Source organism: Falco punctatus (genome assembly GCF_963210335.1).
Source record: "Falco punctatus genome assembly, chromosome: 1".
Lineage (NCBI taxonomy): Eukaryota > Metazoa > Chordata > Aves > Falconiformes > Falconidae > Falco > Falco punctatus.
Window position 1 is genome coordinate 106,877,180 of NC_137580.1, and position 27,106 is coordinate 106,904,285.

Consider the following 27,106-nt stretch of genomic DNA (forward strand, 5'->3'; position numbering starts at 1 on the left):
TAGAAGAGATGCAGCACATTGGCTAGAATGCTACTGCTGCAGTTACGGATTCTGCTACCTCTATAGTGGACTTTAAAAAAAAAAAAAAAGGTTGAGGCCAAAATACTACAATAGCAAGCCTTGAAAACAAGCTACACAAATAGTTGCATTTGCTCCTCTTGCTGTAGACGTGTTAAAGGCCTCATCTCTCCAGTAACTGCAGCACAGTATTGGCATCAATTGTTTAAACTGTTTAAAGTAAATTACCAGCTAGAATGCTTATGCAACTAAACCCCATTTACATTACCTGCATTAATTATACTGTGGTGTGCGTACATCTATTTTATCATATTATAGCAAATTATAGGAGTGCTCTCTATGTTTATCAAAAATGTGTTGTGTAATGAATGGAAAGTCATTCCTCAATGCAATGAAGTGACAAAAACAGACTCAGTTGGCAAGGGGGTAGGGATTGAGAGAGAATTTTAATGTATGTGTCATCAAAACAGTGTAACTGTTACCATTTCTTAACATCTTAGGGCAGAGAAATTTGCAGACTTTACAAACAGTAGTCCCCAAGCTCACGCACATGTTTCATGGGACTCCGCCTTCCTCAGACCTTTTCAGCATCAACACCTGTAATAAGCAGCATAGGTAAGTTAACCATTCAACACTAAGTATCAACCTATTTGTTAATCTAAGAGATACCATCAGAAAAACCATTGCTCACCACCAGTCAATCTGCCGGTAATTCCAGCAATTTTTGGTTAGTTTCATCATATGATATCTTTGGGTAAATTGATACATTTCTAGCAGAAACAAGGTCTTTATCCCTTTGGTCTACAGTGCTGTCAACACAACTGTAGCGCAGGAAACAGATGCTCATATATTTACTGCCCATATTTTAGTTTAATCAAGTATTTTTAGGCCTAGTACTTCATTCATTGGACTTTTAGAGCCAAGAACATACAGAAAAGGAAACAGTCCATAAGAATATTCTCAGCTAGGTAATTTTTCTTAGACTGTAGCCAAAAGACAGTCGCATTAACCGCACACCAACTATTAAACTCACCCAGAAGAACATCATGCTCTTGCTGTCTTCACTACCTTCCACAGGACTTGTGAAGAGCTGTAAATCAAGTGGTAGACAGTAATAACAATTAGATATTAGCAGAGACCTGCAAGCTATACCTACATAGAGAGATACAAGTACCAGGCATTAAATTTTGAGGAAGAGAGGAGAGAAAGCAGATTGAATCAAGCTATCAAGTATAAACTAACAAAATAAGCTTCTTGAGCTTCTGGCAGCCTATAAACCTGACTAATTCTCAGCTTGGATGCTACCTGGTATAAAGCTCTACAAGGTCCAGTGAAATTCATCACTCACCTTCACATCAGGGCCACCTCCAAAGAGCAACCTGCTTCCAGTCCTAACTGTGTCATCTTTATCTGGAAAGATCAGGCACTGCAGATGAAGTGAAAGAGATGGACATGAAGCAATGTTAGATATTACAAGAGCTCTCTTCACAGAAAGCAAGCATAAATAAAAGTTGCCTGTTTAGTTCTAGAAGACAATTTCTAGAACTCAAACTCTGCATGCACATAGCTGTATTTCAGACAAATAAGAAGGTTATCGTCAGTTCTCGCATCTGACGGCACTTCCTATTCAGGGTTATCATCATCAACAGCTAACTATTTTTGTGTTTCATTACTTAAAATACAGTAATTGTTCCATCTTGAACAGCAGTTGTACATTTTCCTTTGTTTTATAAAAGGCATTAGCTCAGTTAATGGCAGGTAAAATTAGTTTTGTTGAGTTTGTATTTAACTTTTCATAAGATGTATAATTGTTACAGGTTATTTTTGACTAACGACCCTGCATTTAACTGCTTTACATCTTTAGCATGTACACAAAGGCCCGGAAAGTAACTGCACACCTTAGTACGAAATGAAACTTTAACTTACTCTCTACTTCAAGATGTCCTTCCGCTGTGGGAGTAAAAGCAAAAGAATGTTACTAGGATACTCTTCAGCAGTAATTTTAGAAAACCTTGGAAAATTTAGAAGTAGGTTTATCCAAGGGAAAAAAAAACAAAACAAACCCCCATGAAAACCAGAACCTCACGTCCAACAGTCTGCTTGTAATTCCACCCATATTTGTGATGATACCATGAATCACCAAAATATTTGTTATCAGACAGCTTTTAGTAGCCAACAATCCTCTCTGCTAAATTTCCTGACTAAAAACAGGTCAATCTCCCATATGCACCTTGCTAGCCTGTGTTTACAAGGGCCATTTTTAAACTGAAATTCCACAGGCCACCAAAGCTAAGGCTGTCATGTCCACTGCACAGGAAGGGGCTGGCACATGGAACCACCATAAAAATGACCTGTCTGCTATAAAGATAGCGCCATAAAAATAAAAATCCATAGGAAGGCCAGGCAGGAACGGCAGATGCGCAGCCGTAAAGGAGCCCTGAGCCTGGCAGGACTCTGCCCCAGCAGCATGCGATGCTGTGGGCAACAAGCAACCGGCCTGGAAGCAGCCGGGCGGCCCGTGAGGAGAAAACAACCGACGGCAAACAGGCCTCACCCTCCCGACCCCGCTGCAGGCGGCGGGAGCCCGCCCGGGGCAGCACGGCGTTACCTCAGCCGCACAGCGAGCTCCCAGGCCTCCCAACCCAGCCGCTTCAACTTACCGGGGAGCCGTTCCGGCGGCCGGCAGCGCCCGGCGCCCGTCCCGCCTCCATGGCCGGCCCTGAGGGGACAAAGGGGGGTCAGGCGCCATGTGTTCCGAGGCCACACCCGTCCCTTGCGTCACCAATGGCGGCCCGCTCTCCTCAAACAACACCCCCCTCCTTCCCTCTAATGGTCGGTCCCAGGCCGAGCGGCCCTAGGGACGGGGAGGCCCGGCGGACGCCACCACTGCCGGCGTGCTGGGGGCCCTCACCTCAGCCTAAATGACACGGGTGCCTCTCTCCGCCTCTCCCCTAACCCGCCTCCCGCAACGCCCAGCAACCCCTGCCGCCAACCCACCTGCAGCAGGCACGCAGGGCGAAAGGGTGCCAAAGAGCGCGGCGGCCCTTTATAAAGGCTTGGGACGTACCACCCCTCAGCGGGAGGAGGGGTAGGCGGGCAGTGCCACTGCTCCAGCGCGGCGGGGGCGGGCCGAGGCATCCGTTTCCTGCGTTGTCCTCCTTCCGGGCGGGAGCGGCGGGGAGCTGGGCCTTTGGGCTTCCTCAGCCTCGCTCGACCCTGGTCCGAGGCATCCCCCCGCTCGGCTGAGCGCTGGGCAGCGGGTTCAGGACGGCTGGGCCGGGGCAGACCGTCCCGGCAGGCAGGCGGGCTCAGCCCGGCCCTGGGAAGGCGCCAGGCCCGCACCGGGCCCACCGCAGCGCTGCTCCGATAGGATGTTCCAGCATAGCTCAGTGCCATTTCAGACCGCTTTTCTTGAGAATGGAATAGCTGTTTAAATAAGTATCGTTATTTTCACATTATCAAGTCATCTTGGAGCTGGAAAGGGTTAGGTTTTTTCCACTTTCCTCTTCCCTGTTAAAACATGTGGGCCATCATCTTCAAAATAAATAAAACACAACAAAATCAAAAGCCTTCACTTTCAAGTCTCACCATGGGCACCAAACATCTAGAGCCTGCCTGAGGACAGCTGTAGGCACAGAGCCCATAGCTCCTGCGCCAATTTTTTTGCACCACGAAACAGTCACCTGAACCATTTCCCAAAAAATACACCTGAAAACCACAAAAGCTTGCTGGAAGGAGGACTACTCTGGTCCTACAATCTCTAAAGGGAACTAAAAATGTTCACCTAAATCCAGAACCATTTTTCCCTCCAAGGCATGGATGCTCCAGCAAAAGCCAAAGTCACACTCCTGCTTGCAATTTTCAACGTAAGTTCATTTGAGTAAAATACATAGGTTACATGCCTCTGTATCAGAACATTAAATTCAGCATCCAACTCCTTTGAAGGCAGTAATACCTGGGATTTCAGGTAAAGGTCAAGAACACATTAGCTAAGAGCAAAACAGCTGACCACGAGGAGAAGGGGACTTAAAGAACATTCTCAATGCACTCTCCCTCTAGGTCAGACAGGCTTCAGTTAACCATGCTGAGAAAAAAAGCGTTCACCGAAGATGCAGTGCTCATTTTTCATTAACAAAACCCAGCAGTTCATGTTCAGGTAATTAAAGAAGACCAAAGCTAGAATTCCTGACACCAGCAAACACTTTTCAAGGCTTCTCTGTACATCATCAAAAAGCAAAACCAGACAAATACTCAATTACATTAGAAAACCACCCTTCTCTATAGGTCCCTTCAACAGTAAACTATTTTTCTTGCTGCTAAGCTACCACGGTCTCGTTAATATACACAGCCCTCCCCCCAAACCATAAGCAGACCCGACTTAACGTGCAGTCATTTGCAAGGCATGCTAATGACTACCTGGAAGACAGAACCGGTGTTAATGGCTACCCTTCCTCAAACACAAGCCTTTGCCTACATCGCTTTTCCCGACTTCACACATCCATCGGTTCAGATCTTTTCTATCAGTGGAAGCGATTCTCTACTGTCGTTCTGCCCTTCAGACCAGTTAGTCTGTCCTTCACCGGGCTCAAATTATGAGTAGTTACATGGAAACACAGCGGTTACCAGCAACATTAACCGTGAAGCACAACCGGTTCCTGAGCCTAAAAATGAGTTCACAACAATGCAGAAGCCTGTCTTCATAGACCAGGTGATGATTCATATCTACCACCTCTTTTCAGGAAAAGAAAAGGTTATAACTGATTCAAAGCAGTAATACAACACAAAGGTTTGCTGGCAAAAAGACACCAGTTAAACAAATTTTATCAGGATCTTGAGAAACAGGTATGGCATGGGTATGATTCTATTTGAAGGCTTTGAAAGATATATTAATGAAAGCACACGTTAAAATGAATTATTACAGTGATCAGACATTGCAGTCATTTACTCTCAACAGTACTTTATGAGACATATTTATATATTCAATAATTAAATATAAAATCAAGGATGAGTGTCACAAAACACGGGAATAATAAGTCTTGAAGCCCAGTCAGTCCCCAGATTACCCTTCTAGTCACTGTACCTTTCATTTTACATGCTCCTATTCTTACACATAACAAAGCAGTAAGAAAAGTTAATTGCAGATTCCTTGCTTTTGTGAAGCTTCAAACCTACTTCAACTTAGTACAAAATTAGGTGGGGGGGGAAAGAGAAAACATTTGTTTGTTAAAAAGCAGAAAGGGGAAGAGATATTCATAGACATTTTGGACTGACAGAACCTAGGAAACAGGGCGCACAGAAATGCAAACAAATTTTCAGACTATCAAAATGTAGCAGACAATGTTTTTGCCACCTGTTCTGTTTACCAGGATGTGATGCGCTAGCATTATTCCTTACTCAGAATTACTGGCAAACAAAATAAATGCCACAGCCAGCAAGAAAAAAATTGCAGTTGCACACTGATCAAACCTTTTTCCTACTTAAAGAGGGTATGCAGGTAAAAAAGCTGAATGTAACAAGTTAACGGTGTCCACATCCACATGTACTATACAGTAAGAATATTCAAAAAATATATTGACATGAGACAGTAATTCTATAGTTTTCCTTTTCTCTTTCAGTTATACATATATAATTAAACAGCACATAGGAAAACACCACTATAGCTTTCACCATGGCCAACGGGAAAATTCTCACAAATATAAAAATGTATGCTTTTAAATTGTTACATTTCTTCAAATAAGAGATGAAAGAAAATGTCTCATCATGTAACAAAAAAAAAAAAATCAAACCATTGGGAATTTGCACAGTTCTCAAACATCCAGCTTTGCAGTCTTGAACATCTCAATCCCTACTACAGCAGAACATAGTATCACCGAAATAAATGAGAATTCCTTGAGAGCAGTGATGCTACTTGGATACTATGTGACATTTCACTGTACTAAAACGTTTAACTTAGATTTACATTCAGTATTTTGGAAGAAGGGAACGTGACAGTCCCTTCATGCTTTATCCTTGCTGGCTGCGTACCCAGGAAGCATTATTGTTATTACCTCAAGAGGAAAGGAAAGGTGCTGGTAAGAGCCAGAAGGGCAAGGCAATGTTGTTGATTATGAAATGCCCTGTTCTTTGGATGAACTGTGTAAAATATTTTGTTAAAAGGCTCCATGTTACAAATATTAACAACAAAAAGGTCTTCTTAAAAATACAGAGCATTTCTGCCTCTTCTTTTAAGTTCAAAGCTTGGGGAAAAGTGTTTTGCTATACTTAACTACAGGTTTGCTGTCATAAACATAGAAGACAATGCCCTACGTAACACGGGGCCAACCACAGACTCCAGACAAACGTGATTGCTTTAGGTTTCAAGTGGTATACGTATCTCTGTTTTTGTATAAAAGGAACAGAGACACTTCTGGAACCTTCGCTGCAGAGTCTTTGCCAGTGTCCAGCTTTTTGGGCAAAGGAAAACTTGCCACACTGCGGAGTCATAAGCTTGAGGACCAGAATGTAAAAACAATCATGATTCAGAGTCTGATCCAGAACTGCTTTCTCGGCTGATTTCAATTTGTAGAGATGGTAAATTATCCAATCGAGACTTTTTTTGCCGAGACTGTTCTTTTTCCTTAATAAGAGCACCCCAAACCCGCTGGAGCTCTGAATCATCTTCCTCTGGAGATGCCACAGAGTTTTCAGGTTTATCTGAAGTCTTTTCTTGTGTCTTCGGAGCAGATCCTAATCGGGTCCATAAATTACCTAATCAGATGAAAAACAAAGATTTTACAAAAAAAAGACAGGACTATGAGGAATTCTGGAGGAAGTCTGAGGAACCTAGTCGTAAATTCACTGCATCTCTTTGAACTCCTCGTATGCCTCCCACCTTGATGTTTGGCACAGAACTTAACTTTGAAGCAGCAGCTGAAGTTAAATATGGGAGGCTCAGTGCAGCCTTGTTCACTGTTTTTCCCCCATTTGCAGAGTTTGCTACAAACAGGTCTGAAGTGCCAATTGCATTCATTACGCTTATTTTAGTGCCCTGTTTTGACCACAGTTTTAAAGTAGTCCTCTACTTTTAAGCATATGTACATAAAAATATTGCTCATAAAAACACTCAGCTCAACCTACCTATATGTACTCAGATTTCAAAGCTCTGAACAAACATCTGCTAATTAATCATTAATTTTACATGACCTTCTGCTGAAATTTCTCTTATACTCCAAAATTAAATGAATTGCAGTATTACGTTTTCTCCATAAAACTAACCTGATTTCTTCTCTCTGGTATCAGAATAGAGGCCTTTTACATCTTGTTTGGGGATTCCTAACCGGCTGTGTACATCTGATATTGGTTCTCGACGAGGAGCAGAGGTACTACTTGGAGGTTTAATTTCTGGAGAATGTGGTCTTTTTCCCAGTCGTTGCCGCACATCTAGGGATATTTTCAGTGATTAAAATGACAAAAAAGCATGTTGCATTTACTCTAGTTCTGCCAGTTAGTTTTATGCTTGTTGACAATTTGTACAACTTGAAACTAGACTGTTTTTATTTTTTTCTGTAGTCTTCTCATTTAAGTCTTTCATACTTAGATTTCAGTCCTGGCAATGTCTGCAATACAATTTATGCAGACATATTTTTTTTTTTTGGCAATAAATTTGACATTTAATGTTTTCATGTTGCACTCTGTCCAAAAGATCAGCAAAGTCAGTTATCCTATTGCTTGCTGCATTTCTGTTTTAGCAGCACAGCATGTTATGCATCCAGCATGAGTTAAGATTATATGAAAACTGGTTTATCTTCAATGAATCTTTTCAAATAATAGATACCTGGCTTTAGAATTCTAATGTTTCCTTTTATTTTGCAGCATAAAATGAAAACTACAATATAAGAATCCTAAATATATTGATACTTTACCCATGATGTCAATCTTACATTCTGAAGTTTGTCTGGTTTAGTAGAAGCCCCTAGTCTTAAAGAGGGTTCAAACAAAAATGCGAAGGGCGTTAGGTGTCAACTTGTCAGAGCCCCAAAATACACTAACGTGAGTTCTACATTACATTGATACAAAAGAGTATCTTTCACTTATTAGTCAGATAATCCTCTGGATACCACATATGTCAGAAGTAGCTGAAATTACACGTACCCAAGTCAAAACAGCAATAGTCAATTAAGTCCAGAAATAAACCTGCCAATTGAAAAAACCATCCATATTCATGTAACACATGCTCTTTCATAGAACTAGCTAGTGTTTCACATTTGATTTTGTACATGAGCCTCCCCATGTGCCATGTTTCTCAGAGTTGCACAGAATCTCTGCCTCAAGGAGTAAACAAATCAAAAAGGACAAAGTGGAGGGAAACAGACACAGGCAAAGAAAATGGATGAATATAAACATCACTCTTTCACTCAAAAGTACTTCATTTTTCCCCATAGCAATCCCCAACTCAGTCTCTCAGTGAGGAAAAATTAAATGCATGAATGCAGAAACTGCTGCTGAAGAGAATTCTCTCAGGTTTGTTAGTTGCAGTGGAGCACAGATGTGAAATGAACACAACCATTTTAATGAGTCAGTCACAATTCTGCACAATGTAAGTTTAAAATTACCTGATTTTACAGTGCTGTTTGGCTGACGTGGCGCACTGTTATTCTGACGTTTTTCTTCTAACAGTAGTCTTACATCTGCAACTTTCTCTGATGATCCTTTACTGCCAATCCGATTTTTGATGTTACTGGTTGCTATGCTATCTGCTCGCATAGAATTTCTAAAAATAATTAAAATAGATTTAATGTCCCTTAAATAAAATAAAAACTAGTACAGTTCTTAAATCTTCTTGTATGCAAAATTACATCATACAGAACAGTAGTATCAGGACTTCTCTACTGAGAAACAGAGGTAAGAACATTCCTTAAAAGAGCACGTGTTCCAGTCAGAATCCTAAGTTTAGCAATAATCACATGAACACCTTGGTATCCATTTCAAGGCAGGTATCAAGTTTGTCTCCTTAAGGCTGTGCCTCCAGGTCAAAATTCAGAGCAGATAAGCAACCTCAAAACTGTTAAAGGACTTGACATTATAATGAAGTATAATTCTACTACTGAAGGGATTCATGGTAGAAGTTATTTTAATAATCTACAATACATGTGATTTTGGTTAATACGCCCATAATGAACATCAATTCCTTTTTATCATCAACACTTCAGAGTTAATCTTCTTTCTGAGAAAAGAGGAAGGGGTGAAGGGAAAAGAGAAAAAGGAGTTATTTCTCCCTGGCCTAGCAATGAAATGCAAAAAGTTAATTGCACTGGCTTGCACAAATTTCTATTGATTCCACTTTAAGCTTCATTATTATCAATAAGCACGGTTACAGAAATCTGCAAAGAAAGGTATTATTTTTTAAAAGTTAATTATAATTAAAAGCCTGTATCACTATTTTCTGTATTTCTTTTTAAAATATCTACTACAAAATTATGTTAAGATTTGAAAAAGTAGCTTCAGTAGTTTGTCTTTAAGCTCCGACAGCTTTGTCACTAATTAAAATTTAGAATGCTTTTTCACTGATACTTCTAAAGAATAAGAAAATTTTACCTAATATTTTTCAGTTGTGATTCTACCTCATCTGCATACATGGTCATTTTCATGCTCTTTTTGGGAGAGGGTGTTGATATCATTTTCAGTTCAAGATCATAGTCCATTTCATCGGAATCAGATGCACTAGCACTCGATCGTCTTGCTGCACTGCGGTCTCGGGACTGTTTGAAAGCTTGCAGTTCATCACGGTACTCTACCACAACTCTGTCATCTTCATCCATATCCTGATCCTCCTCCTCCTCTTCTTCCTCCTCAATAGGCTCTTCAGGAACATTTACTAAGCCTGAGGCAAAACAAATTGATTCTGATAAACTGAATTTTATCACTCATGTAAGGTACTTTAAAACCAAAACCAAGGAAAAAACAAAAACTGCTCTAATTAATGATCCACTACAAATGAGTCTTTGTAGTTCTCCAAGGCTAAAGAGAGAGAACATTTTGCAAAGTATTCCAAGGGGAATCCACACTACAGAATAGCCTAAGAGGAAGAAAATCACCACAGAACAAAAAAAAGGCCACAGTGTTCACATCTCAAAAGCCTGCTCAAGCATAAAGCTGGACTGAATATTTAAACAAAACTGCCTCTTGCAGTAGTTCAGTTCATACTTCCTGAACTAGGTGTAACAGTTCCTACGATCTTGCAGAGTTTAATGTGACAACTGCAGGCTCTGTGATAATCCTTTTAAATCCTGTAAGAAGAAATGCCATAAAGAACACATGTATCATTTGGATGAATTTATCACATATACTGATTTAAATATAAATCAACAACTTAAAAATTTAAGTTGTTTGTAATGTTTCAAATTAAATCCGCAGTGTGCAAGCATCTTTTCAGAAAACACATTATCAACATGCAAAATCTTCCGTGAGATTTGATACATTGATGGCTGTTATTTTCAACAGGCCATTCATATGAAACTTTGACATATTTGTCTCACATCAAGGATCTTTACACCAATTATTCTTTTAATGCACACCCCCTACACCTTAGGGAGTAGATGAAGATATTCAAGTCTAATTAATACAATTTTCTAATCTTTATTGTTCTACATCTAGCACTTGCTTTTTCATAGACTGGAAGAATTGACACAGCAAGTAAGACAAATGGCCAAGAAGTTTGAAGAAGTTATCTCTTCTTTTTGCCCTTGATGCTGTAAGTCCCCATGTCCTACATTTGTAAAAGAAAAATTGAAAATAGCAGCTATTTTGGTAAGCTAATGACCAGCATGAAGTTTCTCCCACAGTTGATCCTGCAAACTCTTAAAACGTGATTAAGATCTATTTTTAGAAGTACACTTCACTTTCACACAGGGGATTAGATGGGCCATTGTTTAAGGCCCTTTCCAGCCCTTTGTTCCCCAGCTGTGTTCTTACAAGGTCGACGACATATTGGCATCAATTACCTGAATGACGATGTTTATAAGGAGGAGTCAAGCCAACATCATCCCCAATAAGTGTCCTTTTCTTTATCACATCCCGATGGATTCGACGTGAATGGTATCTTCGTTTCCTGAAACATCACAAAAAGAATGACATTCCTGTCACAGAAAACGCATAATGAATGAGCCATATTCAGTCCCAGATTAAGCATATGCAATTATCACTTACTCTCATGGCAGAAGACATAAATCTCCGTCAGAGATCTGTTCTGAATGTTTTGAATACAAACATTATTTTCATGAGACAATACTTCCCTTGCAAATCCATAGTCACATTGCAAAAACATTATGTACAAATAAGAAGCATCTACATAAACTCAATAGAAAGAAAATTCACAAATTTTAGACTACCTTGTCCAATCAACTGCAATGTTCCAATTCCTCTATCCAGTACTCACCAAGAATTGCTAAGAATCCCTTTCATGCCTCCATAATTTGGATTGCCATATTTCATGTAATACTGGCTTCGCCTCGCTGCTCCCAGCTCTTTTTTGTCATCTGAAAAAACATAAAGTATTCGCCTCTTAGAATGTATCTTACAACACTAGCATAAAAACAAATAATCATCCAGTCAAAGACACAGAGTGAAAGTAAGACCAAGTATGTCTTACGGATCAGCAGTACTTCAGCCTTCTTCATGAAGGATACAATTTTGCTGACACCTCTGAAATTTCTCCTACCACCACAGTTTTATTTGTGTCTAGAAACTTCATTCTAGGGAGACTGAGTTCCTACATATCAGCTGAACAGAGCATTATACCCCACTGCAACTGCTAGAGGCTACTTACCTTATTCATGACCTTTTTTTCTTTATGGGTATGTCAGCTCCCACATGGTCTAGACATTACACAGATCTTCATTTTACTCATAAATATCATGTAATATCTCAACTGTATTTAGCGGTAATTTCCACGATTACCTCACCTGCATCTCAAATTATTTTCTTATTTATAAAATGTGAAATTTACCTCTGTGAAGAAGGGCATCATAAAACCTATTCTATGGTATTGTGAAGAATGCCCTGAGACCAAGATAAAATTTTTAATATACAACAATTTTCATACAACTTGAATTTAATTCACACATTAAATGTGGATTTATTGCATAATCTTAATACCTAACTATTAGCAAAAAACCTAACAATTTTGCAAATGAAAATCAGGTACTTCAAGTCATGAATTAGTCAACAAATAAAACTACAACAAGCAGCAAATTCATTATTAACAACAGCTTGTTAAGCTGTTCATTTACCTTTAGTAGCAAATCTCATGAATAGCTTGTTTCCTTTAGCCAGTTTATTGGCAGGGCGAAGATCATTACGCAGGAGAGAATCCTCTTCTACCTGGGAGAGGGCATCCAACTTTGGGGGGCAAAAAAGGTATTCTGGACTCAAAAATACATTACTGTTGAACAAAAATTGATTGCTTACAGAGAAGCAATCAACTGATTATTAAAGAAAGTTACTTTTCTAATTATGTTCAAATGAACTCTGTTTTTTTTCTTGACAAACTAACATGAATTTTTAAAGTATCTTGCCCTGAAGATTTGAAGTATTTCCTTCTCTTCCTTCATAACATTGTATCAGATTATTAAATCCAGGCATTTTCAGATGACACTGTACTATTAACTGAAATGCAGAAAATAAATAGCACAATTTGGACACCAAAAATTTTGATTTGTTTGCTTGTTTTGTATCTAAATGCTTTTACTAACAAGTTCTTATGCCCTCAACACAATGACTAAAATGCTTTTTCATTTATATCTGCTTTATAGAAACTCAATTCAGACTTCCATGATGTACGAGTGTTCACTGAGCCACTCAAAGAAAATGCTAATCACACCTATTATATATTCAGCCAGTGAAGATTAAATTACTTACAAAACATCAATGTGTATGCTGATTCCCACACATATTTATGGAAAGCCTAAATCCTATTTGTCTCTTTAAGCACTGCCTTCACTGCTGAAAGGCAGTTGCCTTCCATTATTGTTCTTTCATTGCCTCCTCTCAGCAGAAAGGAGCAGCCAGCCTAGCATTTACATGCTGGATGCCCTATCTATTCTTCAAAATCTACTTTTACAAAACACTCTTCCATAGCTCTTCTACACCAACAGCATACCTGCAGTTCCTGTCATTTCCCCATCTAATTTACTTTGATAATTACATTGTGAATTGCAAATATACATGGTTAAAACTATAATGTTATGAAGACTTTACACGAGTCAGAACAAAAATCCCGTAATAGTGTTTTCCCTTTCCTTCTGTACTGACCTCAACATCACTTGGATTGTCATCCTCAACCTCGCCTTCTTCTGTCTCATCATCAGAACTTTCTTCCTGTTTTTCTAAAAAGGAAAATAATTGGGGGAAAAAAAAAACAAAACTCCATTTTAGTGTGTCAGTCACATTTGATTATTATCACCTACATTCTCTGAAATCAAGCTGAAGGTGTTATCCTTTCTTCTGTGCAGCCTAGAGAATAATCAAAACAGTAAATGTCTACAGGGATTTGAAGCACACATAAGCACAGCATAATATTAACTAGGCAGTCCCTGTGCAGATAACCGCCTGCAGCAGCACACATTGATTATGAATGTCTTTGAAAGCAAATGAAATTGCACTGCATTTCAGGGTATGACAGATATCAGCAAGGCCAAGACTGTAAAAGGCATATAAAAGCCTATTTCCTCCAGTCTCCCTTTAAAAAGCTGCAAGTACCTACAAGTTTCCAATACTAACAGCGTAAACCAGGTTATTATTCAAAAGTTTAGAAGTTCCTGAGAGAGAGCAGGAGGAAAAATAAAAACCTCAGTGACTTAATTTTGAGTGAAATAACTAGCAGAAGAGTGCATGCTTCCAGAACTACTAAAATTGTGAGATGCTTGCATAGATTTTTTGGGGTTCTTTTTAGCTCAGAGTAAGCAAATAGATATTGGAATATTTTTTTTCCCAAACAGTCCTCAGGAAAAAAAAAAAAGAAATTAAAAAGAGGTAGGGAATATAGACAGCCATCAACATATACCAATATCATGCAAAGATCTCAAAATACTTCATCAACCTAAGACTAAAAAAAGACCTCTTTATATTTCAGAGTACCTTATCTTAATCTCATTCAACAACAGACTTGAAAACTTAAAATACAGAACAGCAGCTGTTCAAAAGATCCTGAAAACATACTCAAGTTCAAAGAGAAAAGCACAATTAACCAAACTGAAACCAAAGAGAGAATTTAGGTAAACAAATTCGACAAATCCAAACCGGAATAATGAAGTTCCATTAGGGACAGAATTAAGCACTTTTTCCCCCCAAATAATAAACTTACAGTAAAATGTTAAATTTAGCATATTTATATATAGAAGTCTCTTGCTTCTCTAAATGTCTGAATAGCCCTCAAATTCCTATCTAAAAAAGGAATGCAACTAAGCCAGATTACTCCAGTGTATCTGCAGGCATCTCACACCTTAAGATGTAATTGAACAGTTTGTACTTGTATCCAATATCCCACTTTTCCAGACGAACAGGAGTAATTTACATGACAGTTTTTATTTTGAGATGCGGTGTAATGATAACATAGTATGTAATTTGTAGCCAACAAGATTAAATACATATATTTATGTTCCATTTAAAGAAGACAGTCACTGATCTCCAAAAACTTAACAAGTCTTACTTGAAGCATTATCAACATTTGCCCAAAAATTAAAGTCACACGGATGGTTGAGGAGCCACTGCATTGTGGAGAAAAGCAACAAGAAAAGGGGATCAGTTAGAAGGATCCACAAGTTTAACAAAGTCCTAAACCCCAAACTTTCTAGAAAGCCTTTTGGTAGCACTGTAAATATCGAATAAAGAGACTGGCTATTAGCATTTTGTTCATATAGCATGTTTACACAAAATCTATGGAAGAGTTAATTAACATACAGTAACTCTTTGCTTTGTACTGTATGGTACAGTACTTGGAACCACGGCAATTTATCACACCAGCCTAACAGGAAAACAGTACTAAGGTAGCAAAAGCCCGACTTTTAACTTACACCCATAAAAGTAAAATAAATTTATGATTAAGGCATTCAGGTACCAGATTTATCTCAAAATGAAGATGTACTTTTGCTGCTTGGCTCTTTCACAACTGACCTTTCAGTCTGCTTCCTTCTTGCAAGTATAATGGCCAGATTTAGAGATGATATACAGTGGTGTCGTGAAGTGATACATTGTCACATCAGTGTGAACCACATACTTAAAGAATGGTGGTGTATCAGGAAAGGAATCAACCATGTTATTTCAAAAATAGGACATTTTGTTACACCTGCTTTTCCCACACTTAGAATCCATGCTTTTACTGCCTTTGTACACAGAGACTTACTTCTGTGCAACACATACCACTATAAATATCATATCTAAACATGACCCTGCATCTAACAAGTTCAGTATCGACTGAATTACTGCTTTTGGTCTAGCTCCAACCCACCTTTTAAGAAGCAGCTTCTTCAAAAGGTTTCCAAGATGAAAGCCTTTTTTAAAGTGGCAGAATACATTTACCTGAAACTATATGATAGAAGCTCCTTCAGTAATTTAGATTATGCAGTACCCAAGCACAAGTTTAAAGTTTCATTGATTTAACTAGATGATGTCTATATATGCATATCTCAATCTACCTTTCTTGGTTTTTTCAGCTGTCTTCTCCTCATTGTTTTCTCTGCTTTTTGTCTTCTCCTGATCAGGCAACGAACTCATATTTATTAGAGCCCGTGTTGCTGTTACTTCATCAAGCCAGACCACGTTACCTATGACATACATAAACACACACAAAAACAAGATGCAGTTTGTATAATCAAGCAGCCACACACGCTGCCTTACTGGAGGGAAATCACTAACAAAAGTTCAGAAACGCTTTTATATGGTGACATGACAAAAAAAAGGAATCGGATATATCTCTTGCAGGGAGAGTCATATTCTTTAATGCACTTGAAATTCTGAAGGACACAAAACTTCCATCACATTACAAAAAACACACACAACAACTGATTAAAACCAAAATCATTGAAATGCCCAATCATATACATTAGAGAGTGCTTCCTGAGCACAGCAAATTAGGATACTGAATCCAGGTCAGTGTATTTCATGAATGTGTTGGCACACAAATGTGATTAAGGGGGCAGGGTGGGAGAGAGAGGGAAGAAGCCTTGATTTTTTTCCCTTTGGCAATTGAACAGAACCTTGGACTTTACTGCAGAATACTGTTAATCTTTTCCAAAAAGCAGGAAAATAGGGGAAAACAGGAGAGACTGCTCAAGCACTTTGCACAGATTATCATGTACACAGGTTAACAATATGATTCAGTATATATGCCTCGCACATGCCTCAAGTATCAACAGATGGCACTAAAATAAAACTTATTAGGCCAATGAAACGTGTTTCATAGATGTTGAAATTGAAAGAGATAAAACTGCTTCGAAACAGGTTTTGAACAAAAGCTTTCTGCATGGATGCATTCAGTTCAAGTAAAACAACAAATCTCATTTACTGCTCTGCTGTTAAGCAGACTGTATTCAGATATCAAGAAAACTAGTGTCCCAAAATAAGAGATTCTCTCTTAAATTACTTGAATAGATAACTTTTACAAGGGTGAAGAAGAGCCAGACACTAACTTCAATGACTGGCTAATATTTTTTCATCTACATATGCCCACCTGCTCTTCACATCTCCAAATTTTCAAAGCCTTTATCATTTTATGTTCATGAGTTTGAAAGACAGAACACTGGCTAAGTTCACCTTTGCGCTAAGACACCTTGAGATGGAATTCCGTCGGGAATGTTAAAATTTTTGCCATGCTGTGATGCAAATCTATACTGAGAAGACAGTGCTTTTTCTCAGTATTTTCACCAAGTGTAGCTGGCATGCTAACTCAGATACAGCATGAAAATCAATCACTAAAAGAGTTGTGCTTTAACTATAACTGGCTAAAGTATTGTTACGACTCTGTTTTTGCACTCTAAGTACACTCTGGTTCCATGCCAAATTTACTATGTAACTTTAGGTAAAAGGATAATCAGACAGAAAAAGGATAATCAGACAATCTTAGAAATGCACCCTCATAGAGTTAAGCTGTGCACTTCCTAGCTTATTCATCACCACAGGTTCACCTAGCAGCTCTTCACTGCATTTGTCTACCCAGGGTTCAATTTTTTTGTCAGCTTGTGGCAGCCTATCGAGCCATCATACACAGTGACTTCAGGGTTACCAACATTCTGTAGCATACTGTTTCTTTTGTCTTGCATGGAACATAATTCCTTCAGGGTCATTCCAGGGAACCACCCTACTAATTCTCAGGTTGTAGCCATGCTCATCAATAAACCAGTTTCCAGCAATCCCAATCTAATCCAAAAACCTGCGCTGGCTCCTGCTTCTTTTCATATTATTTCAGTTACAGGGTTTCTAGCCGCATGACAATCTCAGAGCCTTCCAGGTCCATGATCCAACACCCAGCTGTGGCAAATAGCGCTTGCAGAGTCTTCACTGCCACTGAAGAAAGCATGGCTGGCAACAACGTTGTATCATTCTGGCAATCTCACTGCATGCTTACTCCCTGAAACAGCCCTTGCAATGTGAGTTTACATTACTTTTCTAATCTATGTAAATCACATTCAGCTGCTACCTTCTTCCACCCACTAATTTCTCCTTGAGAATGCACTAAACAAATACAGCAACAAGTCTGCTCCTTCACAGCACAAAACCATACCAACCTGCCTAACTGCACACAGCTCAATAACCTTCTCTCACAGTAGATCGCCTTTTTTGACACTCACAAACAGCGATACTACTTATATAAAGATGTAAGCAGCACAAACAGATTTTTTTTCTTTTTCATTTAAGTCACCTCTAAGTTATTCTGTGCTACCTCCTTCCAATAACAAATACTCAACCAGATAGTGGGTTTGATTCTTATGACATTATTAATTCTTCCCTTTTAAATCTCTTTTAACTAAGGGAAACTGAGACAAAGATCACTGACTTTGAAAGCCACTAAGACATCTGAAGTTCAGCTATGACTGATAGCTAAAAAAAAATAAAATAAAAAGAGAGAGTAAAAATTACGGACAAAAGACTATTTACTTACACGATGTATCATCTAACCACTCAATATGAGCAGGAGGATACTCTTTGAAGTACGCAAAGATGTCCTGTGTACTCATCTCATCCACTCCACAAATGTAAATTGTGTCCAGTCTCACTTTAGGAATTGCTACGAAGAAGAAGAGATACAAAACTGGTACTTATTTCTATTGAACAAGCTTTTACATCGGTAACATACAGGTTTATAAACCAAACATTTAAAATAAACTAAAGGGAAGCTAATTAAAGCAAAGCATGATGTACACCATTCTAAACACCGTAACTTGAATTATTCTTCCACAATGCAAAACTTCAATAAATTGAGAAGAGAGGTAACATTACAAGCATTGGTAGATGCAGGTACAGCATAGCTATCAAACTCCCTTAAAAACACTTGTTTTTTAACTGCTGCCAAAGTATTACCCTTGAGTACTGAAGAGCCAGAATACTAATGACCCAGGCATGTGTACAAAACACTTTCACTTTTATCATCTGACGGAGAGCTGTTATAGGCCATGGCTTATCCAAGCTGCCAGTTGGAAAAAGTGCCTTGAGAACTAAATGGATGCCAAAGGAGCCAAGCTGTTGTGCACATGTCTCCCGGCTGATCTGCTTATACTCTAACACACCCAGCTTCCTGTCTAAGAGCATGTGTGCGATCAGTCCAGTTTCATTGTGCATACAGCACAGAATCTGACCTCGCTGTGCACGGGACACAGAGTCCTCTGCCTATACACAGTGCTCAAGGTCTGGTTTTTTTCAAAGAATTTAAAGGGTCTTAAAGCAGCACTGATCCAGAAAAGGAGGCCTGGTAAATAAGGAAAAAAAAAAAAAAAAAAAAAGTAAAATAAGGAGTGAACTGGTAACTGTCAAGTAATTTAAAAAATAATTACATTGAATCAAAAAGGTGAAAAAAACCCAAAGTGATTTCTTTTGACAACGATATGGCAAAAATCTCTGGGGATGCAGGAAACACTATAGGATAAATCAAATAAAGGAACTGTGAGGAACTAAACAAAAGTAACTTTTCTTCTTGACTGTTGGACACATTTGTACCTTTCTTCATCATGTCCCGATCCAGCGCCACATTCCTTTGGGCAAGATTCACTTCAGCTCGAAAATGAAAGCGTTTTGCTCTTTGTTCCTTTTTCTCAATTGCTTCCTGCAAAACACAAAACAATGCACTCAAAACAGGAATCACAGCAGCATTCCCAGCAAGTTGCACTGAAGGACCAGATATTTAAAATAAAATCTACCAGAAAGCAACAATCTGTATTAATAACTCTATTAGTTCTAAAGAGACCCATAAGTTTCAGAATGTAGAAATAATGCACCAAAACATTTCTGTGCCACATAATAGTTCTAATGTAGGTTCAGCAACATAATGGGAATCAAGATGTGTGGAAAACAAGGTATCTCAGACAATGCTCAGACTCCATGATGGAACAGTAACATTTTTCTTTTCCTTCCTAATAAGTGTACAGAGGCTGCGCTCAAAACAAAGCTCTCTTAAAGCAAGCATTTCCACCACATGGATAATTCATCTTTGAAGACTACAGAGTTTTTTCCCTGTCTGTTTTTTAAATATATAAAAAAATTTAAACTTGTCTCTCTGAACATTAATTTAACAACGCTAGCTGGAGTGCTGACTGTAGAGATCTTATTTAGACTGGCCAATTCAGGCTGCTTTTGAACAGCTCATGAGCAACAGCTTACGTGGATCTTGTGCAATTTTTGAAACTGACTAAGCAGCTCCTTATTCCAGAGAATTTATTAGGAAGTATTATAGATTTTTGGACCTTAATAACCAAAGCCAAATTTGGAACAGAAACTGCGATTAAGCAAAACCTGCCACCAACGACTTCCAAATAAACATGGGCTTTTTACTAGTTTTTAAAGATTGCCAAAACATCTTTGGCCACATGTCTTAAAAGTTTTTCAGAGTTGCATCATTAAAGAACGTAACAAAAGATAACAGCTTTCCCCTAACCAGGGGAACTTTGAATTCTTTACTGAATTACAAAACACACAAGCTAGATATTTAAGCCAAAAAGCTGATTTTCACTCTTCATCTGGAACCCTTTTTGTACTTTTTGATAAGCACAATCTTCTGAGCTTCACTAATGCAAAACAGGAACACATGATTTATCAGCACATTGTTGTGGTGGGGATTCATCTGTTAGAACATGTAAAATTGTGTCAGTCCTACGAAGTATATGATTAAATGCTGTTTCCCCAGCACCAAATGCTAAATATAGTGGTCAACCGTACAATATGAAACAACAGCAAATTCGGTATTAGATGTACAGAGATGAGCTGTAGGATTAAGTTCCTGAAGTTCCACAGAATTATGTAACTTTAAGTTATTTAAATGCAACAGCTGTTCACATTCTTCAAACTATGTCTTAAACAATAAGATGCCCTTGGAAGATACAAGGCAATGAAACCAGATTTTCCTGCCAAGCACTTGTTCTTCCTTCTGTCACTCACCTAAGAGGAAAACCCACAGCTGGCTTGTTTCAGAGGGCTTTGTTTTTGCAAAGTCAAGTGGCACAAAGGCAATATCTATAGAAACATTTCCAGGTTTTGGCACGCAAATTTTTGTAACTTAAAAATGCTAATTCTCACAGTTTACGAGAGAGATCATGTCCTGATGCAGGCCACAACCAACAAAAGGAAAATTCCCTAGCGGTTGAAAAATGCCAACTATATGAACATGACACTAAGCTTTTGTGTATGTTGGGGAAAACATAAATGAAATGTTTCCTCCTTTCTGGTAGCAATAATTAGAATATGTTGAAGAATCGGCACAAAAATTACCTTGGAGGTTACGTCTATTCCAGTAATGAAACTTCCAGCTTTGTTTTCGTATCTCCTACTAGTGTCCTGAAACAAAGCAAAATGATGATGAAAACTCAATGAACACCAGAAGCAACGCAACTGCTATGCTGGAAAAAAAACGGGCCATTTCTCTAAGAAACACATCCTCTTTCCCTTGATCCTTACTCCAAGCTACATCCCTAGACAGACAGGTAAACAAGCAATAACTCTCACTGGTATCAGCTAAGGTAAAAGCATATGAACTGAACCAAATTTCCTTTACTATAAGGATTCTTTCCTTTGGAAAAATGTAGTTTCTGTGCCTGCCACTGCTAAGGTTTTTACTTACTCTCTCAGCCATACAGGAGAAGTCACCAAACACCTTTCCTAACTAAAACTTCCACAATTCTGGTTTCAGGTATAATTTCCTTGTAAAACACGCACAGATTTAACAGTGATACCTGACTCCTGAAGTGCCAATATGAAGCTTCACATCTGTAAAGTCTGAACACTGAGCCACATCCACAATTACACAAGTAACTTTTTCTTCCTATCATTATTTTAAACCTAACTTCCAAATACCAGAAAGATGAAACTACTGTTTTGGTATGACCCTACTGATAAAGGGTAAAAGTAGAGAACAAAGTGAGAAAAAAAATTATGAGACTCATTTCCATCAATCAGGACACCTGACTTCACACGACAGCATTAAACCACACAGACCCTGGACGAATGACCCAATTCTGTCCCCTCCATTTTTTGCATATGTAAAAATGGCACCTCTTCACTCTGGCACCCTCAGGACCATCACCTGGCAGAAGTTTGGAGCTGGAAGAACACATCTTGCTTTCTTTAGGAGTAAACGTGTTCTTTACACTTGCGCTGCTATAATTATTTTGGCTAAAGGACTTTTTTTCAGAAAGTAGGCCAGTCAGTTCAGAAATACCAAAGTACACGCAATCTTAACTACTTTTCTTAGTAACAGCATACAAGTTTGTCTAAAGCTGCCAAATTTTTAGAGTTACTAAAAAGAAAAGCAAAATAAACATTATTTTTAAAGTTAAAAACTCCCACTAAGGCTGACTTACGGAGCACAAAGAAGTACAGTAGGGTGCTGTCTCATAGGCCATGCACTTGGTAGAAGCTCAAGCATGTTGGTGGATCAGCTAATTAGAGATTAGTTTCTGAAGTAATTTCCACACAAGTTTTGTGAGCAAAAGACTACTCAGGAGTTTAAAAGAACTCTGACCCACTTTTAGGTATTAAATCCTAATCTTACTAGAATTTGTACAAGAACAGGAACAATTAGCAAACATGAAAAAGGGGAAGGGGGGTTACGATGAGAAGGGAATCCCTCAAAACCCACTCATCAGCACCCACATTCCCAGTGCCTCCCACTCAGTCCTCCCAGGGCCACCCCCCCGCTCCCCACCCTAAGTGCTCCCCATGTTCTTGCATCAAGCACTCCTTTCACACTCTCCCACCCACAGCTTTCCTCTACAGTCTGCCACTACACCCCAAATCCTGCTCTCCACTACAGCCCAAATCCTGCTCTCCACCATCCCCTTCATTCCCTTCCTTCCCAAGCACATCCCGGCCGCTTCCCTTTACTTGCCCCCACACCCTCCTTATCCCCCAAGTCCCCTCATGCCCCCAATCTTCAGCCCATCACCTTCCCGCACGCACCCCCCACCCCACGTCACCCCTTTTCCCACGAATGTACCCCTACATGACCTTACCGAGCCCCGCAGACCACCACCCCGCCACACTCGTCGCCCTCACGGACGCTGCGCCCGCTTAGGGGCCAGTCCCTCCCCGTGTCCCCTGCCCATGACCACACCTCACGCCCCTCACCGGAATGAGCTCCCGGAGCGAGCGCCTCACAGGGATGGTCTCCAGCTCGCCCTCTTCCACTTCCATAGGCTCAGGCTCCGGGCCGCGAGGCTCAGCCGTTGTCGCCGTTGCCTCCGCCTTCACCGAGATCCGCAGGCCCCGCACGGCCGCCATGGCTCCGCCAGGCCCGCCCTCCGCCCGACCAGCGAGACGGCACCGCCGCGGCACAGAGCGCCGCCGCCCAGAGCCTCCACCGAGACGCCAGGGTGGCTAGAGCGCCACCCGAGGCGAGAGCCAGGTGGGGGCCAGCACGCTAAGGCGCCGACCACGGTCATAGAGACACGGGGAGAGAGCGGCGCAGCCGCCGGTCCTCCAGTGCTACGGCGAGCGGGGAGGCAACCCCGCCATCTTCCCCACGTACGGTCGGCCGCGCCGTTCGGCGCCGTGCCACCGGGGTGAGCCCGGACACACGGAACCACCCGCGGGCGGCGGCTGGAAGGCGCAGGCCTTGCCACAGCAGCTCTGCCTCCTGCAGCGATTTTTTTAAAAGCGATCTGAATTCTTAAAATGGTCATTTTTTTTCCCCCTTCCCTCCACGCTGTAGGAAGATCCCGCCGGAATTTTACACCTCTGATAAAATAAGCAGTGTCTGTATCCTGTCGTGCTCAGGCTCAGATCTCCTTGTCAGGTGCTGTTTTCCCACCCGAGGGGTTCAGGCTGTCAGGGAGAGAAGCCCTGTCTCCTCCCGCCTAAATAAAGCTGGTTTTATCGTCCCCATGAGACAAGTTCTTCATTCCTCTAATTATGCTAATCATAATTATCCCACACACACAAGGGACCAGAGCCAGGCACCAGCTGAGGGCCTGCTTCCGCCCTGGCATCATTATTTCCCTGTCTGTGGTGTAATTCCACAACGGACGGGCTCCACAGCCGCACCTCACCAGCAGCGTGAGCTGCCGCCCCCGTTCCATCACACCAGCCAACTTCGTTAAGAATTCCTAATATTTTTCCAGTTGTAGGACCCTTCCACCCTGCTCGGGCTGCTCCATTCCTCAGTTCTGCCTGTTTTTCAAACCAAAACCCTGCAGCCCATCCCCTGCAATATCTCACTTTCCTTCTGATGTACTTCCTAGCAAAATTCAGTAGCACATTTTGACTTTTTCATGAAGAAATTCTGCAGCTGGTGACATCAGGGCTCCTCCCCTTACACAGAACCCAGCGGGATTAATAGATCTTCTCACTAACCATCACACCCCCCAAGTTTATTTATTTTTAACGGTCTCTGTGCAGTGCTCCTTATACAATAGCTAATGTCACCTGCATTCGCCAGAAGTGCTATATTTGGTGCTGACACCATGTATCCAGCATCTGGCAGGAACCTCTGACACAGGTGACACTTCCCAGCCAGGTGTGAAGGGTTATGGCACAGGCCACGCACACATCGCATGAACATCAGCAGTAAACAGGACACAGACACCTCCTGCGAGCAGCCGATTATGAAATAATTGCAAGAGGAAACACGTTTCTGTGGCAGAAACGCTGTTTCTTCAGGTCACAGGGAAAAGAAACCAACAGATGCACCTTTTCCTCCATTAGTTTTAATTTTATAAGTAGGATGCGGTACCAACATACGCAATCTAGACCAGATTTACAAGGCCCAACAGTTCGAGTAATGATTAGGGCAGGATTAAGTGACACCAGGTTGCCTTGCTGTCATTAGGGAGCAGTCAAAGCCTTCAGTTAACCCAGATGTTTCCTGACTTTGTTTTCACATCCTTGAATGTCGCCTAGGACAGAACGTTGCTACACTACAGCGTTCTCCACTTGGCATAATTTCAAGACTCACTCATTGAATTCAATGAGAAAATTTCTACTGATGGACTGCAGCTTTAGATCAGTTGCCAAAGTTTTAGAGCTCCTTAGGAAAAAAATCATCTCTAGGCCGGCTGGTAAGGACAATAAAATCATGAGAGGAAAAGCAGGCTGTGAGAGAGGGAAACCAGGCCTGGGTGCCAGCGAGGCTTTTACTGCCAGGTAGGTAAACGGAGCGTTCTCTTGATATTTTACAACTTCTTTCAGAACCCCGTTTTTTTCAGAATTTTTCAGAATTACAAGCCAATTTAGTTTTATGCTTCTGAGACTGTGGCTGAGAGCTTTGTTTTTCTTTTAATTTATCTCAGGCTGCAATTGCTCCGCCTGTGAAAGACCCGTGTAGGAAGCAGGTTTGGGCAGAAGGACTCTACCTTTATTGTAGCCTTTGTGCAGAAAGGGTGGGTCAAGGGTAGTAAATTACTACAGAGTAACGGTTTACATACGGGAGGAAAAAGGAATTTGGAAAAGGCTACCAGTTACTATCAGGAGAAGCCTTAAGTGAGGAAAGGTTGTTACAAATAACGAAGGCCTCAGAGTGATTAAACAAGAAATCATTCCAGCATAAAAGTATCAATAGGAGCATCTTAGGACAGGAGTTACTCACTTCCTCATCGCTAACCACCAGAGGGTACTCTTACAACAAGATTCCCAACTACAGGAGCGAAAACCCAACCCGGCGAAAACCTCCACAAACTCCTATAGTTTTGTGGTTCAGCTGAAAACAGGGGGAGATGGGGTACAAAGGCAGGGACTGGGAAGGGAGAGATAAAAAAAGAACTCTGTTAGCCTTCAGTTAAAAGGAGACTTTTTTTACAGTGGGCTGGCAGGAGCCAGAAAAATGGTGAGTTTTGCCATGGTAAGAGTCCCGCTTTGCTTGTTTGAAGCCTAAGAATGACTGAACAGAACGGACATTTTTTTTGCTGCTGTGATTTAACTGTCCTAGTGTCCTGGGCTCTGAACAAGGATCAGCAGCTTTTCAAATCTGTGAAAAACCTAGGCTGTTTCTGTAACTGGCTAGCAAACTCCACACATCACCAGGGAAACTGTGACTCTAGCTTCCAAATAGATTATGACTGGCTCCTACCTACAGTCCATCTGGAGAGACAACAGGATCAGCAGAGAAAGGATGTTCATTTGTTAAACTATTGGATAATTTGAAATCAAGCACCTGGTGTTTTCTTCTATATTTGGCAAACCACTGTAAGTATTTTCTCACTGGGATATTGTAAAGGTTAATACAACCCTAATTACCTGACACAATGACCAAGTCCCACTCATGAGGTAGGGAAAGAGCTCCAAAGTGCCCTACAAGAAAGCAGAGATGCTGTCAGGCAGGCAGGCAGGAACCCTGAACGCTCACAGTTAAGGGCAGCTGGGCTCTAACATTATGTTTATGCAAGTGTTGCCACATGGAGATCACACAAAAGAACATTCCTTTCTGGAAAAAGCTCACAGAATTGAGCAGAGCTGGAACAGAATTCAATATGCATTTATAGATATTGCTATTTAAATATATATTTATAAATATTTTTTTAAATTATAAATATTATATAATTTAAGAGATCTTGGAGAACAATCAGAAAGTGGTAAATATTGCTCCATTCAAGTTACAGACAATTCTTAATCTGTGTGTGCCCCCGCCCCCCCATTCCTCTGTGGCACCAGTGGAACTTCAGCTCTTCCCTGCTTGCAGGCCCCTGCGGTAGCAGTCGGTGAAGCGCCCTGCATAAAAAGAAGGATTTTTTTTTTTCTTTTGCCGAGCTATTTTTAACCCAGAACACCTCATTGGCCCAATTCTGCGTGTAGTCCCATGAAAACAGCTGTGCTGGCAACAATGTAGGGTAGAAGCGTACATCTGGCAGGGGAGATGAGGGCAGGAACAGCTCTTGAAGTAAAAACAGAGTAAATGCACTATTAGCACGCAGAGAAGCCTGGCTTCACACAGGTTACCGCAGCGAGCTGCACTGGGAAGCCATCGCAAATTGTGGCACTCAGGGGACTGCCCTGCTGTCCTCCTTTAGCGGGATGTACTGACTGCAGAGACCAGACCTCCAGGACAAGGACCGGGCTACACCGGCGCCCCCGGGCCCTCCTCCCGCCAGCGCCTGACAGGGAACCCGATGCGCTAACACCGGCAAGGCCGGAGGAGAGACCAGCCCCGGATGCGGCCGCTGCTGGTCCCAGTTACGCGGAGCGGAGCAGAGCACCTCGGCCGCGGACAACCCTCACCGGTACCTACAGAGTAAAGAACAGCCCCTCACAGCCCCAGCTCCCCTTCAGCGCCGCCTTCCCGCCACCCCCTCGAGCCCGCCCTAGCGCGCGCACGCGCCCGCCCCTCACAGCGCCTGCGCGGCGCATCACCCGCCCTCCCCCCGCTCCCCCGCCCCATCACCCGCCCTCCCCCCGCCCCCCCGGCCCGCGCGGGTTGATGACGCCA

The 27,106-nt window shown here is 41.0% G+C and overlaps 2 protein-coding genes across 5 annotated transcripts in view; both read right to left on the reverse strand.

The window, feature by feature from the left end:
- Nucleotides 1–445: 445 nt before the first annotated feature.
- MYO1C (myosin IC) overlaps nucleotides 446–27,106 on the reverse strand; it is a 131,403-nt gene continuing 104,742 nt past the window's right edge. Inside the window, exons 31-35 of one of the 4 annotated variants that reach the window (XR_013925792.1) lie at nucleotides 2,679–2,725; nucleotides 1,945–1,968; nucleotides 1,367–1,444; nucleotides 1,052–1,097; nucleotides 446–615 (exon numbers count right to left, since the gene is read on the reverse strand). The gene's annotated coding sequence lies outside the window, so the exon portion shown is untranslated. Of the gene's footprint in view, nucleotides 616–1,051; nucleotides 1,109–1,366; nucleotides 1,445–1,944; nucleotides 1,969–2,678; nucleotides 2,726–27,106 lie in introns of all 4 variants that reach the window. The other 3 variants (XR_013925793.1, XR_013925790.1, XR_013925791.1) reach the window with 3 other exon arrangements.
- NCBP3 (nuclear cap binding subunit 3) lies at nucleotides 4,793–26,927 on the reverse strand. The gene is made up of 13 exons (XM_080374097.1): nucleotides 22,819–26,927; nucleotides 20,965–21,030; nucleotides 19,201–19,306; nucleotides 18,149–18,274; nucleotides 15,687–15,815; nucleotides 13,306–13,379; nucleotides 12,285–12,393; nucleotides 11,432–11,531; nucleotides 10,998–11,104; nucleotides 9,592–9,877; nucleotides 8,610–8,767; nucleotides 7,273–7,437; nucleotides 4,793–6,765 (listed from the first exon to the last, which is right to left on the reverse strand). The coding sequence occupies exons 1-13, from the start codon at nucleotides 22,969–22,971 to the stop codon at nucleotides 6,530–6,532; spliced, it is 1,815 nt and encodes a 604-aa protein (XP_080230223.1). The 5' UTR covers nucleotides 22,972–26,927; the 3' UTR covers nucleotides 4,793–6,529.

Excerpts from the sequence above, each read along its gene's own strand:
- NCBP3 (XM_080374097.1), bottom strand. The coding sequence starts at position 22,971 with ATGGCGGCCGTGCGGGGCCTGCGGATCTCGGTGAAGGCGGAGGCAACG. Across the intron at positions 12,394-13,305 it reads ACAATCCAAGTGATGTTGAG|TTGGATGCCCTCTCCCAGGT; the intron begins GTCAGTACAGAA and ends TGCCCCCCAAAG. Across the intron at positions 6,766-7,272 it reads TACCAGAGAGAAGAAATCAG|GTAATTTATGGACCCGATTA; the intron begins GTTAGTTTTATG and ends TCATCTGATTAG.